Source organism: Chinchilla lanigera, unplaced genomic scaffold (assembly GCF_000276665.1).
Source record: "Chinchilla lanigera isolate Chin_1 unplaced genomic scaffold, ChiLan1.0 scaffold00032, whole genome shotgun sequence".
Taxonomy (NCBI): Eukaryota; Metazoa; Chordata; class Mammalia; order Rodentia; family Chinchillidae; genus Chinchilla; species Chinchilla lanigera.
In genome coordinates, this window is record NW_004955433.1 from 13,050,806 (window position 1) to 13,073,456 (window position 22,651).

The following is a 22,651-nucleotide window of genomic DNA, read 5'->3' on the forward strand; positions in this document are numbered from 1 at the left end:
TTTTTTAAGACAGAGTTTTGCTAATTTGCCCAGGCTGGGCTTGAACCTGTGATCCTTCTGCATCAGCCTCCTGGAGTGCTAGGACTACAGATATGGGTCATCATGCCCCGCAGCAGCCTGGGGTTTTTCAGAAGACCCTGCCAGCTAAGATAGTCTGGTGATCTACTGCTTCAGGTCTCTCCTGGTTGGGCTGGTGGGGAAAGGACAGGAGGAGAAGTAGACAGGGCTCCCTGGAGGTGATCTCAGGGGACCTAAGGTCATCTTTTCACCATGGTCTGTCCACTGGTTTGGGTTTTGAAGGTGCTTGACAGACAGCCTTTTGCTGGTATCCAGCCAAAAAGCCACAGAGTAATTAGCTCTTGAAGGTATTCTGCAGCCCTTGAGGATCCTTCAGACTGGGCAGCTTATATCATGGCTGTAATATACTGTAATTAAGGTTCTCTGCTACACAGAAAATTTAGCTACCCCTCCATGCTGTTTCTTGAATGCTGTTCTGTGAGCACAGCACGTCTGTTACTTTATTTAATCCTTACTACAACCCTATGGAGTAGGAATTAATTTTCCACTCCTAAATGAGGAAAAGAAGCTCACGGAAGTGAAGGACTAAGTCAGGGCTGCACGTCTATCTGGTAGGGCTGGAAAAATTTGAGATTCTATACTCAGTAGTTTTGGAGAAACAGCTATCTCATAGCCCGGGTAGAGCTTCATTCTGACCACGTTGATAGAAGGAATGAATGATTTGCCACCTCTGTTCTTTCATTCTCACTCAGGGTGGTCTCAGGTCCCAGGACAACCCCTCTCCCCGCCCCTGCACCCACAAATAGGTCCAATGGGTAAAATGGAGCCACTACCGAAATCATTTCCCTTTAGGGTCAGATTCCTTATCTGCTGTGAAGCCAACTGTTGTCTTTGACTTGTAGTAATAGCTCGCTTCTCTGGAGAACCATCTCCTCACTGTCAGCATATGTGTCTTGAGTGGAACAGAGTTTACACCTCCGGTCAGTTTTTCTTTTTTCTTTTCTTTTTTTTTTCCCCCCCGGGTACCGGGAATCTAACTCACGACGTTGCGCTTGCCAGGCAAGCGCTGTGCCGCTGAGCTAAATCCCGAGCCCCGCCTAGGGTCAATTTTTTTTTTTTCTTTATTTTTTTTTATTTTTTTGGTTTTTCTCTGGTACCGGGAACCGAACTCACGACCTTGCGCTTGCCGGGCAGGCGCTTTGCCCCTGAGCTAAATCCCCAGCCCCTGGGTCAATTTTTATATTAGCTCTCTTTTCGCCGTCTCAGACCAGCACCCAGCTCAAGTTGGTTAACATAAAAATAAAACACACATTAGCATCAAGCATAGATAGCAGCACTCACTTTGGATACATTATTTCACTTTTAAAGGAATAGACCAGGGGAACTGGCGTTGCCAAATCCAGCTTCTGTGGATCTGTTTGTCTCCATTTTACAAAGGTAACTGAGGTTCATGGAGCGAAGTGATTTGGTTTTCCTGACCTTAAGCAGGGAACTTTGCCTAAAGTACTTTTCACCTGTGGGTTATAGCTGGGTACTCTTTCGAGTCATTGCTGAGGGAACCGCGCACCTCCTAGGGGACGGAGCTATGTCGCTAAAGGGGAGGGGCCGGTACCTGGGGGGGCGTGTCCAGAGCTGAGGGGCGGGGCGATCGCTAGGTAACTGGCGCCTGCGCAGAGGCCGCGGTGCTTGGAGCTGGAACTCCCGCAGGGCTGGGACTCCGCGCCGGCTGCTGCTCTCTCCCGCTTCCTTTGCTCCGCCTGGGTCCCACTCCCGGCCCGGCCATGAACTGGTGCGCCGAGGCGGCGGCGGTGGCGGCCACAGTGCCCGGCGCGGGCGTCGGGGACGGGGGACTGCGGCCGCCCATGGTGCCCCGCCAGGCGTCCTTCTTCCCGCCGCCTGTGCCCAACCCCTTCGTGCAGCAGACGCGGATCGGCGCGGCGAAGCGCGTGCAGGTGAGGGACCTGGCCGGGGCTGCCCCGCGGAGCTGCGGGTCTGAGAATTGAGGACGCCCGCGGGGGGGCCGGCTCGGAAGTGAGGATGCGGAGAAGGCGGCCCGGGGGACCCCGAAGGAGGAGGCTGAGCCGGCCAGGTGGAGACCTTCCTTTGCTGAGGAGGGAGGATGCACCTGACAGGTTCTTTGATTTGACTTTGGCAGTGTGGTGGGGCAGAAGTGCCAGGGAAGGGTGGGTTTGAAGGAGCCTCTTCTCGCCTTAGGGAAGGAGAGGAGTCAGTCTGGGAAGGGTAGAGTGAGGGAGAAGGCAGAGATCCCAGGTCTGGAATTAGAATAACAGGTATGGCTGGAATGATTTAGCTGAGCAGAGACATCCAAGCTAGGAAATTAGACATGCAAAAAAGAGATGAGTGCGAGTCAGTTTAAGGTGTTCAAGTGTTTTTGTGATCTTAAATCAGTCTTCACCCAAATACTCCTCTTCGTAGATTCAAGGGTGAGAGTCAGGGTAGAATGTCTCCCACTGTCCAAAATGGCTTTTCACATGGAAGGAAGTTTCCTTTCCTTTCCTTTGTCTTGTAAAGGGTTGCTTTTGCCATTAGCAGTTACACTTTTTGGACTTCCTCTTTGATGAAATTAGTCATTGAGAGGAGAGAGGGTAGGCAAATTGCATTTGTCCTGTGTGGTTTGTAGGGAAAGGGGAAAAAGTTTTGACTTTTTTTCCCCTGTCCATCTCACAGATGTTGTTATTTCGGGGTGAAGTATTTGCAGTCTTTGTGTGGAGAGGGCAGGTTAAGTGCTGAGCTGAGCTAGTGAGCATGGGGTGGTGGCTTCAGTAATGCAGATGGGGTGTCTGGTTGAAGTAGGGGTTGACACAGGAAGAGGAAGATGGGGTGTAGCAATACCTCTTTGTAAGGCAACTAGAAGTTTAAAGTCAATCGTCCTATTTTTTAAATGTATAGATGTTCCTGTTGTATTTTGAAGTGTCTGAAGCATTTCTAAGTATATTGACCATCATTCAAGATTAAATTGAGTCAAATTAACTCGTTAAAAACTATGTCAGTTCATGTTTTAGTAAGTGCTATAAGGGAAAACCAGAAAATAACCCTGAGAGAAGGCTTCTCTATAGCGATGACATACTGCAAATGGAATCATGATGGTGAATCCTCTTCAGCTGTCAAAGAGCTACCTCAGTACTGGTTTACTTTTAGGTACTATTATTTGTTGCAAACTTTGCAGTTGGCACAGGAAAAAAGCCAATGTTTGAGTTTGTCCAGTTAAAATCCGTAAAGATTGCCCAGTGTGATATGAGTGTGTGAAAATACTGTAACTTCATTCCAGCTCTTTCTTTAGTGTCTGTGCCATGGTTCTTTCAGGCAGTCGAGATTATTTCTTAATTTTCCTAGAAATCAGATCTTTTGGAAGAGAATCTCAGCCAGTGACCAGCCAGTGGATTGGGAACTTCAGTCATTTCATCTTGTCCATAATGCAAATCCTCAACTCTCCATCACAACATCCACCCCTCTAAGTAACTAGTGTATTTATCAGGTATATGGAGCTTCAGAAAAAAATCTTCTGGATCCAAGATCTCATGTATGTAATGGTTCTGGAATCCCTGCATGTTTACCTTATGTATATTTTATCTGATAAGAAATAGAGTTACAGCAAAGTTTTACAGTATTTATGTCAGGTTTCAAGTGAAGAGTAATTTAGCAGGGCTAGCTTTGGCCCCCAGAAGAGTGGGGTAGCTTAAATCAGACAAACCTTCCATATATAGTAATTATAAACCCTGATTAAATGTATGGACTCATATGGAGATAATCTGGAGAGAGAACAAAAAGAAAAACTTGAGGAGATTTGTTCCTTGAAGGAATAGTACCATACTATGGGAATTTTGTCTTAGTTTTTGTCCTGTGAGTTCCCTCGTGGTACCATGGGTAGGGGTCGCTAGAAAGGCTTAGTCTTACTGGTCTGTTGTGTCAGAGGACAGAGTTCAGGGCAATCAGAATGGATGGAATTTGAAGGAGAATGTCCCAGAAAGTAGGAAGCTAAAGGGGGCTCCCAAACTGACATATAAATTCTTCTCAAATCTTTGGCTGATCCCTGAATGTATTTGCAAAGGAGTTGTTTTAGTCACTTTCTCATTGCTGAGACAAAATACCAACACCCACAAATGAAGGAGGGAAGGTTTATATGACCGCACAGTTTGTAGATACTTCAGTCTACCGTCAGCTGGTTCCAAGGCGGTGCAGCATGGCAGAAGGGCATCACAGAGGAGAAACAGTTCTTGGCATGCCAAGCAGGAGGCAGTGAAACAGCGAGCCTCTTTCTCCCTTTTTATTCCATTCAGGCTATGATCCTGTTGGTTGGTGGCTCTCACACCTAGGTTGAGCCTTCCCATTACCCGCACCCAGAACTATACTAAACCAATAATGGACTAATCCAGTTACTGCACACCTATAATGCATATTTGCATGCTCTCAGCCATTTCCAAAGAGCCCCACCTACGAGTGCTTGAGGCTTTGTGTGGGTTTCTAGATATAAACCATGACAAGAGCCTTCAAGGATCCTGGAGGAATGCAAGCATAGAAAGGATGAACAAGCCGAGTAGACATTTCAACTGGTGACTACCATGGGGGAGGCACAATAAGAATTCCATCAAATGAGAGGGTCTTAGTGGATACCTCAGGCTGTGTATTAATACCTCACAAAAATATGTTAGGAGAAAAGTTATGGTCTAAGACTGGGGGCAATTCCAAAAATTTCCCTAGCAAAGTGCAAAATCAGCCTCTAGATCGGACGAGATTGGGAGTGTTCAGGGTGGTATGGCTGCAGACTCAACCTCTACAAAGTGGATAATCAGCCAATATTTTACCTACCTGCTAAGAGAAGAATAAACAGTCTTCAGAGGAAGATAACAGAATCCAAATATCTGCAGTGTATCATTCAAAATGGTCAGATAGAAACAATACTAGAAATTTAAAGAAATAGAAGAAAGTGACCCATGGTCAAGAGAAAAATAGGCCTAAATGAACTATAAAGGTAGGTTTATAAAATGCCCTAAAAGGACTACATGTGGGAATTTACAGAAAAACACTTTAAGGTGGCTATTGTAACAATCCCCAAGGACTTAAAGGAAAAGAGTGCCATAATAAGTAAACAGCTAGAGGAAGCTTTGAAGAGAAACAGAAACCATAAAGGAGAACTAAATAACATTTGAAAACTGAAAGGTGTTATATCAGAAATGAAAAGTTCATTAAATGAGCTAACAGGGGATGGTGAACTTGAAGATAGAGTGCCAGAAATTATTCTATCTAAACAGCAGAATTTAAAAAGTCAAGATGGGATATCAGGAAAAATGGTGAAGTGATGACCTCTGAAAGTTATTTTCTCTATAAAAGCAATCAGAACACTGGCAAAAATTTAAAAAATGAAAATAGAATTAACTTATTCATAACTCTGAAAATTAGCCAAAAGTTTTCCACAATCAAGGATTTACTCAAGAAAAAATGCTGATTCTTGGTAAGAACAGTAGGCTTTGTGAAAGTCTAATTTAAGTTTTTCTCATTCATCCTTTTCAGAATGTAGTGTCCTTGGAAAGGAACACCCTGCAGTTATTGTGAAAAGTTAGCAACCTGGAAACCACTAGATGGGGAAGGAGGTGGAGCTCAGAAGAGCCCCTTTTCTAGCAGTATGTCAGTGTTTAATCTGTCTGGTAGCTGCCTGCAAGATGGCTTTGCAAGTCTATCCTTTGACTTGCACTGCACCGCAGCTTGTACAGCTAGCTTTTTCTTAGGTGTGTTTGCAAAAGTTTAACATTTGCTTCATATATTAATAGACTAGATTAATAAAATTGACAAATCCTTGCCAAGACTGATAAAACAGGAGAGAAACTACAAATGATCAGTATCAGGAATTAAAGAGCACATATCATTACTGGTTATCTCTGGGTGTCCCCTCTGAAAGCCTCATGTGCTGAGAGCTGGGGCTTTTGAAAGGTAATTGAATCATGAGAGCTGTATTACTGACTTGATCTGGGGAGGCTGGGTCTGGGGGGAAGAGACTGCTCGCTGGACAGATGACCTGGGAGGGTGTTTTGCCCTCCCAGTTGCTCCCTGTTCACTCTGCTTCCTGGTTGCCATGCTATGAACAGCTTTTCCTCCACTTTGCCCCTCTGCGGTGCTGTCCTGCCTAGGAGCCAGTGGTCTGTGGACTGAAAACATGAACCAAAATAAACCTCGCCTCCTTTAAGTTGTGGGTGTTGGGTATTTTGTCTCAGTCATGAGAGAATGACTAAGATAATCCCCTCATGATTACAGATAGAACAATTCTTAACAAATATGAGCAGATCATACACAGCAGTATATGATGTATGTTGTATTGATAATGTAGCATATCCAATTTTGGTTTAGCCTGGAAATATGCAAGTTAGGTTTCACTTACACATAATTTAATTTTATGTTAATTCACCATGTTAACCAAACATATAGTAAAGAACATTTGATTATCTCACTAGGAGCAGAAATTTAGTTATCTCACTTGACAAAATTTGGTACTTCCTGACGATAAAAAAAATTCTCAGTACGTAGGAATAAAAGAAAACTCTTTCAATCTGACAGAGGACATCTGTGAAACACCTACAGTTAATATAATGGGGAAAAAATGAAACCTGTTTCTCCAAAGGTTGAGAACAAGATAAATACCTTGTTCACCACTTCTATTTAACATTATGTTGAGCTAGCTGGTGCAGTTAGATAAGAAAAAGAAAATAAAGGGGCATGTAAATTAGAGAGAAAAAGATACACCTGTCTTTATTCAAGATAATTGTATATGAAGGACTTCCTAAGAAATCTGCAAAACAACTACTAGAAGTGAAACATCTAGATCACAGGGTGTAAGATCAAAACTTGAAATCAGTTTCATGTATGTCTGTATCCTCACGACAAACAGTTGCAAAATGAAATTAAATAGATCATCTCAAGTGTAATAGCAATAAATGATATTAAATACTTAGGATTTTTAATCAAAAACACATAGGACTGCTACATTGGAAACAACAGAATATTACTGTTGGAAACTAATGAAGATTTAAATAAATGGAGTGATATACCATATTTATGAATCAGAAGAATAAATATTATTAAAATGATATATCCTTCTAAGTTCATCTGTAGATTCCTTGAAATCTCAATAAATGTGTGTGTTTGTGTGTGTGTAAGTTGACAAATTAGTTCTGAAGTTTATACAGAAATGCAAAGGGTCTAGAATAATCTCCACCAAAATGCTGAAGGTGAGAAAACACACACTTCTGATTTCAACACTTATTTCAAAACTACAGTAATTAGTAAGGTATTGGCAGAAGGAAAAAAGAACAGATGAATGAATAGATCAGTGGTAATTGTATAGAGGTATACTTTTGAAAACGGCTATAAACATAGGTACACTTCCATGTAAATTATATCTTAGTAGAGTGAGTTGTTTTTTGCATTTTTGGTACTGCTGATTGAACCCAGGGCCTTTGTACTGAGCCAAACCCCAGGTCCCCTTTTTAATTTGAGACAGGGCCTTACTAGATTTCTCAGGCTAAGTTCAAACTTGCTGTCCTCCTGCCTCAGCCTCCAAGAATTCTGGGATTATAGAGATGATTCTTTAGAAAGACTACCATATTAGTCACGTTCCTTGCTGAGGGACAATACCTGGCACCCATAACTTAAAGGAGGAGAGGTTTATTTGGTGCCCACTTTCCAGTAAGTTCAGTTTGGAGTTGGCCGGCTCCAAGGCAGAAAAGGCATGGTGGGTGGGCATAGCAGAGGAAATGTGCTCATCCCATGTCAGCTGGAAGCAGAGAGGAAAGGTAGGAGCCTGCAACAAGAATACACCCTCTCAGATCATGCCCCCAGCGATTCACCTCCAGCCAGGCTCCATCTCCCAATAATACCTGCAGCTATGAGCTCATCAATGAAGTGTGATGAGTATACCGATGAGTATAGCACACCCACGATCCAGTCTCCTTCCAGACACATGAGACTTTGGGGGGACATTTTATACCTAAACCATAACAATTACTGATACTAATGCACAGCAATTGTAATTCTCGTGCGTTACCAGTGATACTGTACAATGATACAATTGCTTTGGGAAACTAGTACTTCTTGTAGTAGTTCCACGTTTAGTACTTATTTAAAAGAAATGAAAACGTTTATCTACAGAAAAGCTTATACAAGAATGTTCGTAGTGGCCTTATTCACTGTAGCCCACAATCAGAAATAGCCAGGCTATTTAACAAGAGAATCAATAAACAAATTGTACAGTTGTGCAGTGGAACTCTATTCTGTGAGCTCAAAGAATGTATTACTAATACATGAAACAAAATAATTGAGCTAAAAATATTAAATGGAAGAAGCTAGGCACAAAAATCGTGTATGATTATAATTATGGCACATTCGAGAATATAAAAGAGTAACTATGGTGATAGCAATCCATCCCAAGCTGCTTAAGAGCATAGGCATGGACCTCAAGAGGCACAGGGGACTTTCTGGCATGGTAGGTGTGTTCTGGGCCTTGATTACAGTGGTAGTTACATGAGTATATTGATCAAGCCACATTGAGTTGTATGCTAAAGATCTGTACATTTCTTTGTATGTAATTTTTACCTCAAATGTGCATTGCATGCAAATAACGTGGCAGCACCATATAACTAAAGTATTTGTGGCATTTTCTGTAAAATATTCAATGATGGTGAGATTCATGTAAGGACGAGAGAGACAGAATGATGATACTGAATAGTGTAATTGGAAAAAAGCCAGTATGTGGTACGTAAGGAGTTTTATTTCACTTCAAAGGCTGTATAAAGATAAAGAGCAAATACATTAAAACCAAACTGGGTTTCAATCCTGGTTCTGCCTATATGACCTTAACAAGCAGTTTAATTTATCCCTCTGTGCCACTTCTTCTATGTAAAACAACCTAAGGTTACAAGGTTGCAACAACTGTCAGTTACTTCATGCCAAATGCTTCAGAGTGTCTGGGCTACAGGAAGTATTCATGGATTATTTGCTGTTCTTGTATACTTTTCATTACTATCTTTATTTTTGCTTCTGCCATCTCCTTATTGTTACTATGAACAAAAAGTTGGCAGGGATATAAAGCCCTGTGTTTGCACACTGTACTGCCTTCATTCGCTCTCTTCTGCCTGTAGCTTTCAAAAAACAATTTGTACCTCGTACTGTACTGGTACCTGCTTGTCCTGTAAGATCATGCTGGGTATACTCTACCAGGAAGCTTTCCCCAGCTACCAAGTCAAACACACCTTTTCTAGCATCCTGTATCCACTTTCATTGGTGTACAGACCAAATTGTCTTATGGCTGTCTTCACCATTTTTTTCACATATGGTAGGTTTTGTGAGGTCAGATGTCATATCTTATTTTTCTTTGTGTTTGAATCGTGGTCTGGTACAGGGTAGTATTCGGCTCATTCTTGACTAAGTACATAAATAGCATAAAACCTTCCTATTACATGTTCCTTCTTGAGAGAGTTATTTTAAATAATGTCTGTTCATCTACTTTTAATCAATTTTGACTTTCAGATTTTTCTTCTCGGTATTATTCTGCTTCCACTTCGTGCTTTATTGGTGGGATTAATGTTATTACTGGCATGGCCATTTGCTGCCGTATCAACAGCATGCTGTCCTGAAAAGCTGACCCACCCCGTAAATGATTGGAGAAGGTAAGAAATAAGTATGTCCAAATATTGGGTAAATAAAGATTGAAAAAAGGTTTTATCAGATTCAATCAGAGATCAGTTTTAGCTACTGCTGCCTACTGAATTTTAATAATTTATTTGTATTTCCATGTAAAACCAGCCTTAATTTATGTAGAACTGATTGCACAAGTACATCCTGAAATCTATTCTAGTTGTAATTTTGTAATTTTAAAAGACTGTGCATTCTGTATAACTGCCAGAAAAATAGTACCCTCTTGTTCAGAAAGATACCTTTTTCATGTACCTGACATCACGGCTGTGACAAAATGCTTTATTTTCCATTTTCTGTTTTGTACTAAATTAGCAACATGCTTTCTTCGGTAATATAATTAAGTGAATCAATTATATTTATGTTAATTACTTCAGTGCTTATTACTAATGACAATTTAATTATTTATCAGCATAGCCTAGCTTTTTCCTATGTTAGTGTTGAAGCAGAATGAAATGGCTTCTCAAGCATTACCCAATTAGGATGATGTAGAGGCTGGTCATAAATGGCAAAAGTCATTCCTATTGGGCAGAACCAAACTGTTGCCATCAGTAGGTCTTGACATTGGGGCTTTTTATTCTGGGCACTATGGATGTCCATAGATTTGTTTCAGAGCACTAGCGAATTCCCTGAAGTTATGCATAATGTTTTTTCTTTTCATAAATTTGTGTTTCTTTTATCTAAGTCTCAACTACGGATATGTCCTCCAATCTTTTTTGAGAAGTACCATTCTAGAAACTTAAAGGAAATGTACAGTTTGCTTTTCAGTTCATGTTCTAGTGAACACATGTCTCCATCAGACACAAAGCTGGCTTGAAATGGAAATAAATCCAATACTGGCAATGCCTCAGAGAAACCTCAGTCCTTGCAAATCATACTTCTTTGTATTATAGCTCAAAGTTGTGCAGTATAAAGACAATACTGTAAGGGATGTTTTTTGTGATTTGCCAGTTTCTTTCAGATTATCTCTGTTTTCTACTCTTAGTGGTTTATGAAAACCTAGGATGATGGGAGGAATACCCTGTGTATATAGAAAATAAATAGAATAAATGTTATGTTTTTTTTTATTTTTTTATTTTTTGGTTTTTCTCTGGTACCGGGAACCGAACTCATGACCTTGCGCTTGCCAGGCAGGTGCTTTGCCGCTGAGCTAAATCCCCAGCCCCGAATAAATGTTATTTAAATTTTACTCTTTTCAATTAAATTAGTATCTCTGTCCCCTGTCAAATATGTTGAAGTTATATGGCTCCAGACTTTTAGATTTTTTAAAAAATTCTAAGTAGAAATGCTTACTGTGTCTGAATATGGGATATTTTGAAATATAGTTGAAATTCAGTGAGTGTTTTTGTCTATTTATAAAGGGAGATCTCATCTCTAAACTAAAGGGGAAGAAGGGGAGGTACATTTCTCTGTGCCCTCTGAAATGTACTTTGGTTTTCTGTGTCTCACTTCTTCTTGCTGTGAAATACAAGTCACAGAAACTTCCTCAGAGCCCAGTAGCTGATAGCTCCTTCCTCTATGATTTCAAGAATGCCTAGATAATGAAATAAGAAGTGTAATATTTAGAATTCTTATTAGCTACCTCATGGGTGATATACAGTTAGCTCTCCATTTCTCTGGGTTCTGCATCTGTAGATTCAACTAACTGTGGATCAGATATTTGAAAAAAAATACATTTGCAATGAATATTGAATTAATCAGCTTTTTGTAGCTGGGAAAAAACACTAAACATCTGCAACTTGAAGAGAGGTTTATTTTGGGTCACAGTTCCAGTGGGTTTAGTCCATGGTTTGCTTACACCAAGACCGAAAAGACATGGTGAAGGACATGGCAGAGGGAAGCTGCTCAACCATGGCAGTTGGGAAACAGAGAGAGAAGAGAGGAGCCTGGGACAAGAATACTTTTCTCCAGGTAACACCCCTCCACCCAGGCCCCACATCATACCAGCATATTCAGCTGCTGAACTGAATATGTAGCATCATCATGATCCAATCATCTTCCAAAAGCTCCACCTTTGAACATGAGGCTTTTGGATGCAAACCATAATAAACATGTAGACTTTTTTCTTGTTATTATTCCCTAAACAATATAGTATAACACCTATTTACATAACATTTACATTACATTAGCTATTATTTGAGTAACCCCACATGATTTAAAATCTCTAGGAAGACGTGCATAGGTTATATGCAACATTTCTTCTGTGAAGAATTTAAGCAACACAAGATTTTGTTATCTGCCAGGGTTCCTAGGACTAATTTTCCACAGATACTAAAGGATGGCTGTATATATTTTACTTTACTTTTCCTGAAAAGCCATGTGATTATTCATACACTGAGATATCCATTGGATTTTTGCACTTTTAGTAGTGTTATGGCTTGTGTCTAGATGTCCCTTGAAAGCCTTATGGGGTCATAGGGCTTTTTCATAGGTGACTGAATCTAGAATATGCAATTCATTGGTGATGCAATGCTGGGATTAACAATTCTAGGATTAAGGGTGGGTGGTTGCTGAAGCAGTTCACTGATTGAATTGGCACCACCCTAATCCCAGTAGACTGGATACAATATAAGGGGCACAAGGAGTCTTGTCTCCCTTCTTGCGTGCTGCTTTTGCTGTCTTCTGCTGCCATGAATGGTTGCCCTCTGCCATGTGCCACCTTGCCTTGGAGCCAGCCACTTATGGACTAAAACCTCCATGAACTGTGAGCTAAATAAACCTTCCCCCCTTGAATTTGGGGTATCAACTATTTTGTCTCAGCAGTGAGAGAAAAGTAACTAAGATAAGGAGTATGTTTTGTTTCCCTACTTGATTGAGGTTATCAAATCAGAGACTGGACCTTCTCCTGCATGTCCAGCACAGTTCTTGGCACACTTTGATGCAGTACTTAATCTTGCATGGTAGAATGTTTTAAAATCTTGTTAAAAAGTAAATATCTAGATTTCTGGAATTGCTCCAGTACTTCTCTGTTCCATGGAAGTGAGATGGCGAATTTACTTCTAAAGATTCTTTATGATGTTTAAGAGCTATAGTAATATAGATAACATTTCCTTCTAAAAATTATCCCTAAAGTAATTCTGTGTGAGAATACTAAAAATGTTTGAAGACATAGGGACCTGCTATTATACAAATGTAGCTCTGCAAGATGACTACTTTAAGGATGTTGCAGATTTGGATGTCTTGGGGTGGGAGGGTGTGTTTTGAAGATTATTCACTGTTATCATTTTGTGATCAAAGAAAAATGGGCCCCATATCTCAGGAAAATTACTTTTTTGTACCTCAACTTTCTCATCTGCAAAATGTGTATAATAATATATAATGCATATGTCATAAGATTAAGATCAAGATGAAAACGTTAATATATGTAAAGCATTTAATAGTGCCTTGCATCTAGCAGAAAGAGCTCTGTGTGTCAGCTAGTATTCTCCTTAGCTCATATGTTAGCATGAAATTCTTTGACATGTTTTGGTTTTCTTATTGCAGTTTAGAAGCAATAAGAAATTAAGCCCTGCTGCTAGCTTCAGTTAGTAAATCTAATTATGTCTCTCCTATACTTATTTTCAAAGGAAAATTACTCAGCCAGCTTTGACGTTTCTGGGTCGTGCCATGTTCTTTTCAATGGGATTTCTCGTTACTGTGAAGGGAAAGATCGCAAGTCCTTTGGAAGCACCAATTTTTGTCGTTGCCCCTCATTCAACATTCTTCGATGGAATTGCCTGTGTTGTAGCTGGGTTACCTTCTCTGTTATCTCGAAATGAAAATGCACAGGTCCCTCTGATTGGCAGTAAGTGCTTGTAAGATAACAGATAAAATATTTGTATGCTGTTGCTTTAAATTAATCATATATGGTTTTTCATAAACTTTTTAAAATTTAAAACAAAACATTAAAATTTTTTTAAGATACCATATGGAAGGAATGAATTAGACTTTCCTTCTCTGTAGCTTCATCATACTTTTTCAAACTTATCTTTACCGCTATACTGACTGTTTTACCTTTCTTTTCCTGTTTATGGCCAGGATGACCAGTTTTCAAATTCTGAACATGTTTGATTCTTTTTTCTCTTTTCTTTTTTGGAGAGAGAATTCAACCAAAGAATCTGTGAAAAGCCCAGATTACATGCTGTTTCGTGAACTGCTCTTGGGGGTAGTTGGCTGATAAATGTACTAAGTCTTTTCTCCTAACTGTGTTTTCTTCATTATTGCCCTCCAAATCTCCATGAGGGACCTATGTGTAACTCTTTGAAAATTATGATGTGGAACAATAAGTGCTTCCTGCCATAAAAAATAATGAAGCAAGTAAAGTGTTTTTTCTACCAGATGCTTTGGTTTCTCCCTAAGGAACTTGTCTCCAAGTAACTGCTCCCAGATGCCCCGGGGTTATTGCAGAAGTTGAGTGAGGAGAGAGTGGGTGTGAAGGCTGCTCAAGGCTGTCTGATGTGGCCTTGGTGCACTGCAGAACTGCTAGCAGTCCTTGCAGCTTTGTCATTCAGCCTGGACACATTTTTTCTTCCATGTAACTACTGTGCATTCTCTAATACGGCTTTTTCCTGAAATACTGTGTAGCAACAGATCTTTGCTAAACTGAAGTTTATTTTGTATGTGCTAGGAAGCTATGCAGAAGATTGTTATGCTAAAATCTTAGTAAGATGAGTAGTAATTGCCTCTTATGTATAATGTCAATTCACAAAATCATTTTTTGGGATATTCTTAAATTTAAACAAGATACTCTTGTAATGTTTAGTGTAAATTGAGGAAGAGGATGTTACAGAGAAATTAGGCATTTGCTTCTTTTCATATTTTTACTGCCTACTTCTGTTAAATTAGTGAAATATTTTGTGGGTAAAAAGGTCCACCTCTCCTTTTGAAATTAGAAACTAATTTCTAATAAACTTGGAGTGTTTGTTAATTGTTCTCTTTATTTTGCTATTATTTTAATTTTCCATAAAATTTGTTTTATGGTTTAGTGAATATTATTGCCACAGTGGCTCTAGCCAAAAAGTGACTTGTGATTTTTTAATTTGTTTTAAAGGACTGTTACGTGCTGTGCAACCAGTATTGGTATCCCGTGTAGATCCAGATTCCCGAAAAAATACCATAAATGAAATAATAAAGCGAGCAACATCAGGAGGGGAATGGCCCCAGGTAAAATACAGTAGGCAGTTACTTAAATATATTAAGAGTTTATTGTACATCCACAAACTTATTTAGATGCACAGACAAACATATCTGTGAACACCTGCAGTAGGTATCTTCAGTGTAAGGGATGCAGAATAAATAAATGAACTAGAGAGTATTATTAACAAGTCCTCTTCCTATAAGATACTGTACTCCATGGATTTAAATGTATCATTCTTTTTGTTTAGCACACTTTTTGAACCAATTTTTACTTTGTTGCATAAAAGTGGTCCTTTCTGACTTTAATTACCATTAGGCAATATGAATATATCATAGAATTTAATATATGAGATACTAAACTCAACAAATCACAACAATAGTTTGGGTTTACTGGAAAAGTAATTAAGATCTTGAATCTGTTCTGCAGCATATTTAGATAACACTTTTAAGTTCCATATTAAGATCACCCGTAAAAGTTTATCAGCAAACTTTTCCATCACACCACCTTCTACCTGGAATAACTTTTGAGTATAACAAAGGACATTGTTTAGTACATAACAAATCAGGGGTGGTTCTTTTTTTTTGGTTTTTCTCCAGTATCGCGAATTGAACTAAGGACCTTGCACTTGCCAGGCAGGCGCTGTGCTGCTGAGCTAAATCCCCAACCCCCAAATCGGGTGGTTCTCATAAGTATCCCTCTACATTTGCCCCAGATGAAAAGGAGTGACCTCTAGCAAACTAGTGGCCCTGCAGTGACCTGGCCACCCGTGGTAACGTGGACCTTTTAAAGTAGCAGAAAGAATATGATCAACCAGGAAGTTTTAGAAACTAAGGCATGTGAGGAATTATTTAAAAATTTATTGAGGAGGATTTGCATTTGGACTGAGGATTTGTAGATCCAAAAATACTATGTCTATAAAATTATTAGGTAGGAAATAATATGTAAATAGATTTCAGTTCATTTTGCTAATCTTAAGAACTTTCTGTTCACAGACAGAATGGTCTGATTTGAAAAGCTTTTCTACAGTATTCAGGATGAGCAATCACTTGGGTGTGGGAGCTATTATCCAAGGAATTCAAATATTAAAGCTCTTAGGTGACTTTTAATGCCTCTTCCAGCACTGAGGTTTTATAATTCACTTTAGACACGTTCATTGTTAGCATAGCGGTAGAATATCTGCTGAGTAAAACATTTGTTATTTTATCTTATTGTCATAGGAAACCATTTTTTAATTGGAGGATGGAATTACACCTATTCATAATGTTTATTTTACAAACATGTAATTATAGTGATTTAGCCCAATAAAGTTTCCCTCTCTATTACAAAATATACATTACTCACTTCTGTGAGTGCTGAGTGCAGGGACTTTATTTTGATTTTATATACTGAGCAGTTTACTCATAGCCAAATTTTAAAAGCTTCAAAAACCAAGCTGCTATCTTATTTAATGGAGAAACTAACCCTACTACATGTCTTTCACATGGACAACATAAAGAAGTACTGTTATAGCTTGGTCCTTGACTGCTTTGAAACTTTTTGTATTTGGTACTTGGTGCATTTTGACAAGGAAATTTTGTCCAGGTACTAGGGTAATTTGTTTGGTATTTCATTCCCAAAGGAGAACGCGTCAGTGTGACTCCCTGTGACTTGCTTCCCTTAACAGCCAAAACAAGTTATTTGAGACTTACTGTAATTGGTATTTGTTGTGCTTCCCGGAACCAGCTAATTTGCACCGAGGTACAATGGTGTTTTATTTTAATTTTAATTTTTTTTTTTTTTTTTTTTTTTGTACCAGGAATCAAACTTAGAACCTTGTGCTTGCCAGGCAGATGTTTATGCCACTGAGCTATATCCCCGGCCCTCCACTATATTTTAAAAGCTAAAACATTTCCTCAAAAAAGAGATATTAAATTGTATTACATATGTTAATGAATTCATCTAAGCATGAAACACATTGCAAACATTTTCTTCTTTATTGGTACGATGTCCCTCATCTGTGAGTGGTGGGATCAAATATCATCTAATAGAAAAATTGAAACAAAATCAGAGATTATTTGGTAAGGGATATACAGTAATATAGTATATCTAATGTGTACTTTGACCATGATTTACACTGTTTTATATCTTCTTTTATGTTTATTCAGATCATTAATAAAAACATTATTAAGAAACAAATGTAGGGGCTGGGGATTTAGCTCAGCGGCAAAAGTGCCTGCCTGGCAAGCGCAAGGTCGTGAGTTCGGTTCCCGGTACCGGGGAAAAAAAGAAAACAAAAAAACAAAAAACAAACAAACAAAAAAGAAACAAATGTAGTATATTTGTAGATTAAGTATACTCCCTATTCAAAGCTTTGATCCATTGTGTAATTAATGATCAAACTACATTTCATTTAGGAGAAAATTGAACACAGTAATATTATTTCACATTCGTTAGAATCAAGTGTTGGTCTTTTATTTCATCTTTGTTTTTTAAGCATTGGCAGCTATTGGGGAAGCCATAGGAAAGCAAATAAAGAGGTAATCTATTCATTAGACTGAAATATTAAATCTATTCCTTTTTTCCCAAGATACTAGTTTTCCCAGAAGGTACTTGTACTAATCGTTCCTGTTTGATTACTTTTAAACCAGGTGAGATAAATTAAATTATGTATTGTAACAATATGGAAGATTTCAAAAATGATTGGGTAGCAATACAAAAAATAACTCCGGTTTTCTCTGAGCATTTCTTCGTTTCTGATGAAAAGGTTTTAATATTGTGATTCTACAGAACTTACTCTTTCTTCCTTTTTGGATGTCATAACCCCTTCCTCCTTAAAGTGTCCTCTCTCTGGGTGTGTGTGCATGTGTGTGTGCATATGTGCGAGCATGCGTGTGTGTGTGTGTGTGTGTGTGTGTGTGTGTGTGTGTGTAGAAACCATATTTTTCTTGTCCTCCAAGAGACTGTTACAGATCCCTGGGCTAGGTTATGAAGTAGAAAACCTGTTTCATTATGATTTATAATATCTTCAGATGCATTCCAAGGTTGACTCTCTCTTTAACATTAGGAAGGCAATCCAGAATGCCGCCTTCAGAATGCCACCTTCATCGTAACTTTGTAACACTTCAAAATGTTTTTCTTTGTTGCCAAAGTTATGAATCACTTCCAGATAGTGTGGGAACTTTTGCTTCAAACTTTTGCTTTCATGTAGATATTCTTTTGGTCATTTTATCAAGTTTTTAAAAATCTTAATAATAGGTGTTTATAAAATGGCAGCAAGTGTTAAAATAAATATTCAAGTGGCTTAGGTGTAGCTTTTAATATTTTCCTTAAATAATTATCAATTTTAAATATTTTTCATTTTGGAAAACACAACATTTAGCAAATAATTTCTATTATGTATACTCTTAAACATAATATAAGGTGTATTTATATTATGTATAATTTTTTTTCTTACTGTAAAGTTTTCATCCATGTAAAAATCATGCTGTAAATTTCAATGTGGTTATAGGAGCCTTCATTCCAGGAGTTCCAGTACAGCCAATCCTCCTCAGATACCCCAACAAGCTGGTAAGCATCGTATTCTACCATGGAGAGAATTCTGAATATTCCAAGTAATACATGTTGTCTGGAGCCCGTTTTAATATTTGAATAAGGGTATGAATAGATAAATGGTAGGAGACTATCAGCAGATTCACTCTGCTTGCCATATGCAGGTTTTAAATTTTTGGAAGATAGTTGTTCATATCAATACTGTTTTGCTATGGTTAAGCTTCGGGAAAATATTTCTCTGCCTCTTGTATCACTGTGATAATGAGATTAAGTCCTAGATTTAGGGTCTTATTAGACTGGATGGTAGAAATTTGTAATTTTAATTAAACCTACAAGGAAACTTTTCCTAATTCTGAGGTCATTATTTATGGAGAAGGACTGAAGTAGGAGGATAAATTTGGGAAAGGGTCCATCCTTAATTTGTTTCAGTAATTCCTCTTTGTGTTACCTATTGGCAAGTAGTTTAAGTAAGAAAATATCTGCAAGAGCTAACATGATACATAAAGTATTTTGACTCACAAAAGACTCTCTTTTGCACAAACTGGCCACATTGTTGTCCCCTGAATAGTGATTGTATCACCATTTTCTCAGAAAGATTTGTTGGGGAATGTTTTGTTTCTGAAAGGACTTTGTTTACGAGAGAATCCATATTAAAAGGCAGGATGTATTTGTTAATCATCTATGTTATTTAAAGGTAAGAAGAGCTCTCGATCAATTCAACTTTCTGTTCAGTGGCTGCTTTCTCAATTTTGGACATCTTTGGTTAAAATTTATTATCTATCAAACCTTTACTCTCTGTACCTCCACCAAGTAACCTTTTATAAAGAACTGATGTATTTTTTTTTTCTTTTTGTAAACAAGTTAATTTTCCAGTTCTGTTCATATTGGTAGAAAAATAGCTAAGTATGTGCTGTAGTTTTTAAGAAATTCAGAACAAGTGCCCTTAAAAGATAGTGGCATAGGAAGGTAAATCTTTTTTATGTAGATACATAATCCTAGAATTTATAGGTCAATTTATCAATCTTTAATAATAATGTAGTTAATTTAATTTTCTTTCTTTTTTTTTTTTTTTTTTTTTTCCCGGTACTGGGAATCAAACTCACAACTTTGCACTTGCCAGGCAGGCACTGTGCCGCTGAGCTAAATCCCCAGCCCCTAATTTAATTTTCAACATTTTGCTTTTTTCATTTTTCATTTTTTATTTTTTTAATTTTATTTTAAAGAGAGTAGTAAATGAGAAGAAAAAAAGAACAATAGCAGCATACCAGCATCATAAACGTAAACAAACCAAAGCAAGAACATTTAAAGTGATACAGGGTTTCAAGACAAAATAATACAAACTAACAGTGGTTGTTATATTACAATATGCAATATATAATATAACAATGTGTAATATAACATGTTGCTTTTAATTTCAAAAAAGGTATACATGAATCCCCATCTTAAAATAAGATCTTTGTTTTATTTGATATTTACCCTCTGGACCAACAGCTTAAATGCTTCTGTTGTAGGACACTGTGACCTGGACGTGGCAAGGATATACATTGTAAGTCACTGGTGATTATTATTAGTTTACATTAACTTTATTTTGATAAAAATATCATTTATCTCTCCTTTAAAACAAAAACCTTATTTTGATGAAAGTAAAGTTTCTTGTCAGAATCTTGTATATGGTAACTGGTACCTTTATAGAGAGCGTCACTGTGTGCCTGTTAACCCCTGCGGTCTCCTGTGTGGAGGGTTCTAGTCGTCTAGAATTCACATTCAGATGGGTCTCTGGGTTTTGTGTACAGTTCGTACGGAACATTTCAGTGACCTGTTTGATTCTGACTTGGATTTAATTTTGTACTTTCATTTCCATTGCAGATTTATCATCTGGTGTGTCTGTCTGTACTTTATATGAATTGATAAAAATCATGGTGAATGTTTACTCTTAAAAAAAATTATTACAGTAAAAGGCACATTGCCATTAGTCTTTCTCAAAACATGCCCCTGTGCTTTGAGCACATGTCTGTCTTTACCACTTTCTGAAGGTTTTTTTGAAAGTCCTCTTTGTGTCTTTCCGAAGTCTAATAAATAGGGTGAAGCTACTGCCAAGTGCTGGAAGAAAGGCAGGCTCGTAAAGACACTGCAGTGCCTCTCTCTGCCTTCTCACTGAATTGGGCACCATGCAGTTTCTGTCTCCTCCCCAAGAGTCAAAATAACTATGAAAGATGAATGTTTTGAATCAGTTCAGGACATTAAGGCAGCCACTACAGTGCAACTGAAGATAATGAAGAAAAAGGACACTTAGAATTGCTTCAGAAAGTGGCACGAATGATGGAATAAAGTATGTTTGAGGCCAGGAGTAGTATTTTGAGGGAGGTTGATGGTAACATGTCTTCAACTTTTAAAAAAATTAAACATTCCCTATATGTTTCAGTCATACCTTGTACTACATTGATGTATACAGTACAGATTAATTTTGTTATATGACCTGAAATAGTTGTGATGTGTCTGGTAGGAGCTGAGAAAATAGCTCACCAAGATTTCAGTCTGTTCTTAGATTTTAAAAACACAGAGATCAGCAGTTTCTGTAAGCACTTAAGAGAGGAGAGGAATATGGTTTCACTATTAGATAAGCTGATAGGAAACAGCCTTAAAAAAAAAAAAAAAAGAGTATGTGGAAGCAAACTTTCCTCTTATAACCTTGTGTTAGTTCCCAGTAGAGAAGTGTGAGTTTGTTTAAATTTTGGTGAAAACCATATGAAACACCTGGGTTTGAGGACTTTCCCCAGTGCTCAAACATCATTTTGGGTAGATAGGTGACAATATGTTGGAAATATTTAAAAGAAAATCATTTGCTTTCAAACCTACTGTGGGCTTCTGTAGATACCAATCAGCTCCTGAAAATCAGAATAAAATGCATAATTTCTCCTGTTTTGTGACTGTGTGAAAATTGCTTTGACATAATTTAGATCAAAATGGGTAAATAGAATAAATAATAACACATGCGACATATTTGTGTTCCTGTTATGCTTCAGTTCTTGGTAATTTACACCTTTAATTTAAGGGAATACCAAAAATAAAAGAGCACAAACTGTAAAAGGTGTGGAATAGTATTTTTTTTTTAACTCTTTAAGAAATCAGCTTATTCAAAGATGTATTGGCGTGTATCTTTCATGCAATACTGACTTTGAATGTCTGGCTTTCAGTTTTTATATAGAAGAAAACAAGGAGAAACAAGTTATATGAGAGCTTTTTAGAAACAAAGGTGCCTAAAAGCTAATTGAGTGCATATTTGTGTTTCCTGGTGTGCATCATCCTTTGGTCTTTACAGATCACAGTCCCTTTGGAGACGGTGTGAGTTCACTGTGACATTTTTTTTTTTTTTGGTTACATAGCAGTTCAGGCAGATGTGGAGGTCAAATAAAAGGTGACTTTTTGGAAGGAGGACTAGGGCAGAAAATAGAGTGGTTTATTTAATCTATCCTAGAAGTGTGTGATAAAGAGAAAAAAAATCAGAAAGAAAATTCAGGAGAGAGAAAAAAAGATATTTCAGGAGTCAAAGATTTCTTAGGATTTAATAAACAAAAATTCTCTAAGAGGCATAGCTTTGTTTTGTCCAAATGCCACATGGCATTCACCTAGGCCACGTCTCATCGTCTCATCTCTGCCTTTGTCTTGTGGCCTATTTAATGCTAGTGTTAGCACAGTGTCTATTATTTCTAATTCCATTCCACTGTTGTCTTTTCTCCAGCTGCTCTTTAGATGCAGATTCTAAGAAAGAGATTTTAAATCAGAGTATGCATTTGAAGGGAGTGGCAAGTCAGGGAATAAGCTTAGCAACAGAGTGGCTGTGAAAAAGCTGTTTCCCATCAGCCTAAGAAATGGTAGATTTGTCTGTAGGCAAACAAGACAGGTTTAATGACATCTCATGCAAGGTTTAATTTATTTTTTTACAGCATTCAGAATTGGCAGAACCAAATATGTATCTGTTCAAGTAACTGAATACCAAAGCTCAGTTTAAATAATTCAAAAACAGTGGACTGGATGATGGATAATGGGGTTGAGCTTGATTGGAGGCTATAGACAGTAAAGGATTTTTTACTCCCTCAGATGGAGAGTTTGAAAATATATAATTAAAGCCAGGTGCAGGAGTATGCACACGTAATTCCAGCTCCTTGTGAGATTGAAGCAGGAGGATTACGAGTTTGAGGTTAGCCCAGACAACATAACAGAACCCTATCTCCAAAGAAATTGTAATTCATTATGGAAGTGGTAAATTTATTTATTTAATTTATTTTTAAA

General features: G+C 38.0%; 1 protein-coding gene across 1 annotated transcript in view; it reads left to right on the top strand.

Annotated features, from left to right (window-relative positions):
- Nucleotides 1–1,674: 1,674 nt before the first annotated feature.
- The window catches only part of Lpcat2 (lysophosphatidylcholine acyltransferase 2), a gene marked incomplete at its 3' end in the record, with an annotated part of 67,718 nt that continues 46,741 nt past the window's right edge, over nt 1,675–22,651 (top strand). Inside the window, 7 exon segments of the mRNA XM_005388319.2 lie at nt 1,675–1,970; nt 9,553–9,692; nt 13,284–13,501; nt 14,747–14,859; nt 17,400–17,460; nt 18,321–18,379; nt 19,873–19,907. Coding sequence (XP_005388376.1) covers nt 1,800–1,970; nt 9,553–9,692; nt 13,284–13,501; nt 14,747–14,859; nt 17,400–17,460; nt 18,321–18,379; nt 19,873–19,907 — 797 coding nt within the window. The 5' untranslated portion in view covers nt 1,675–1,799.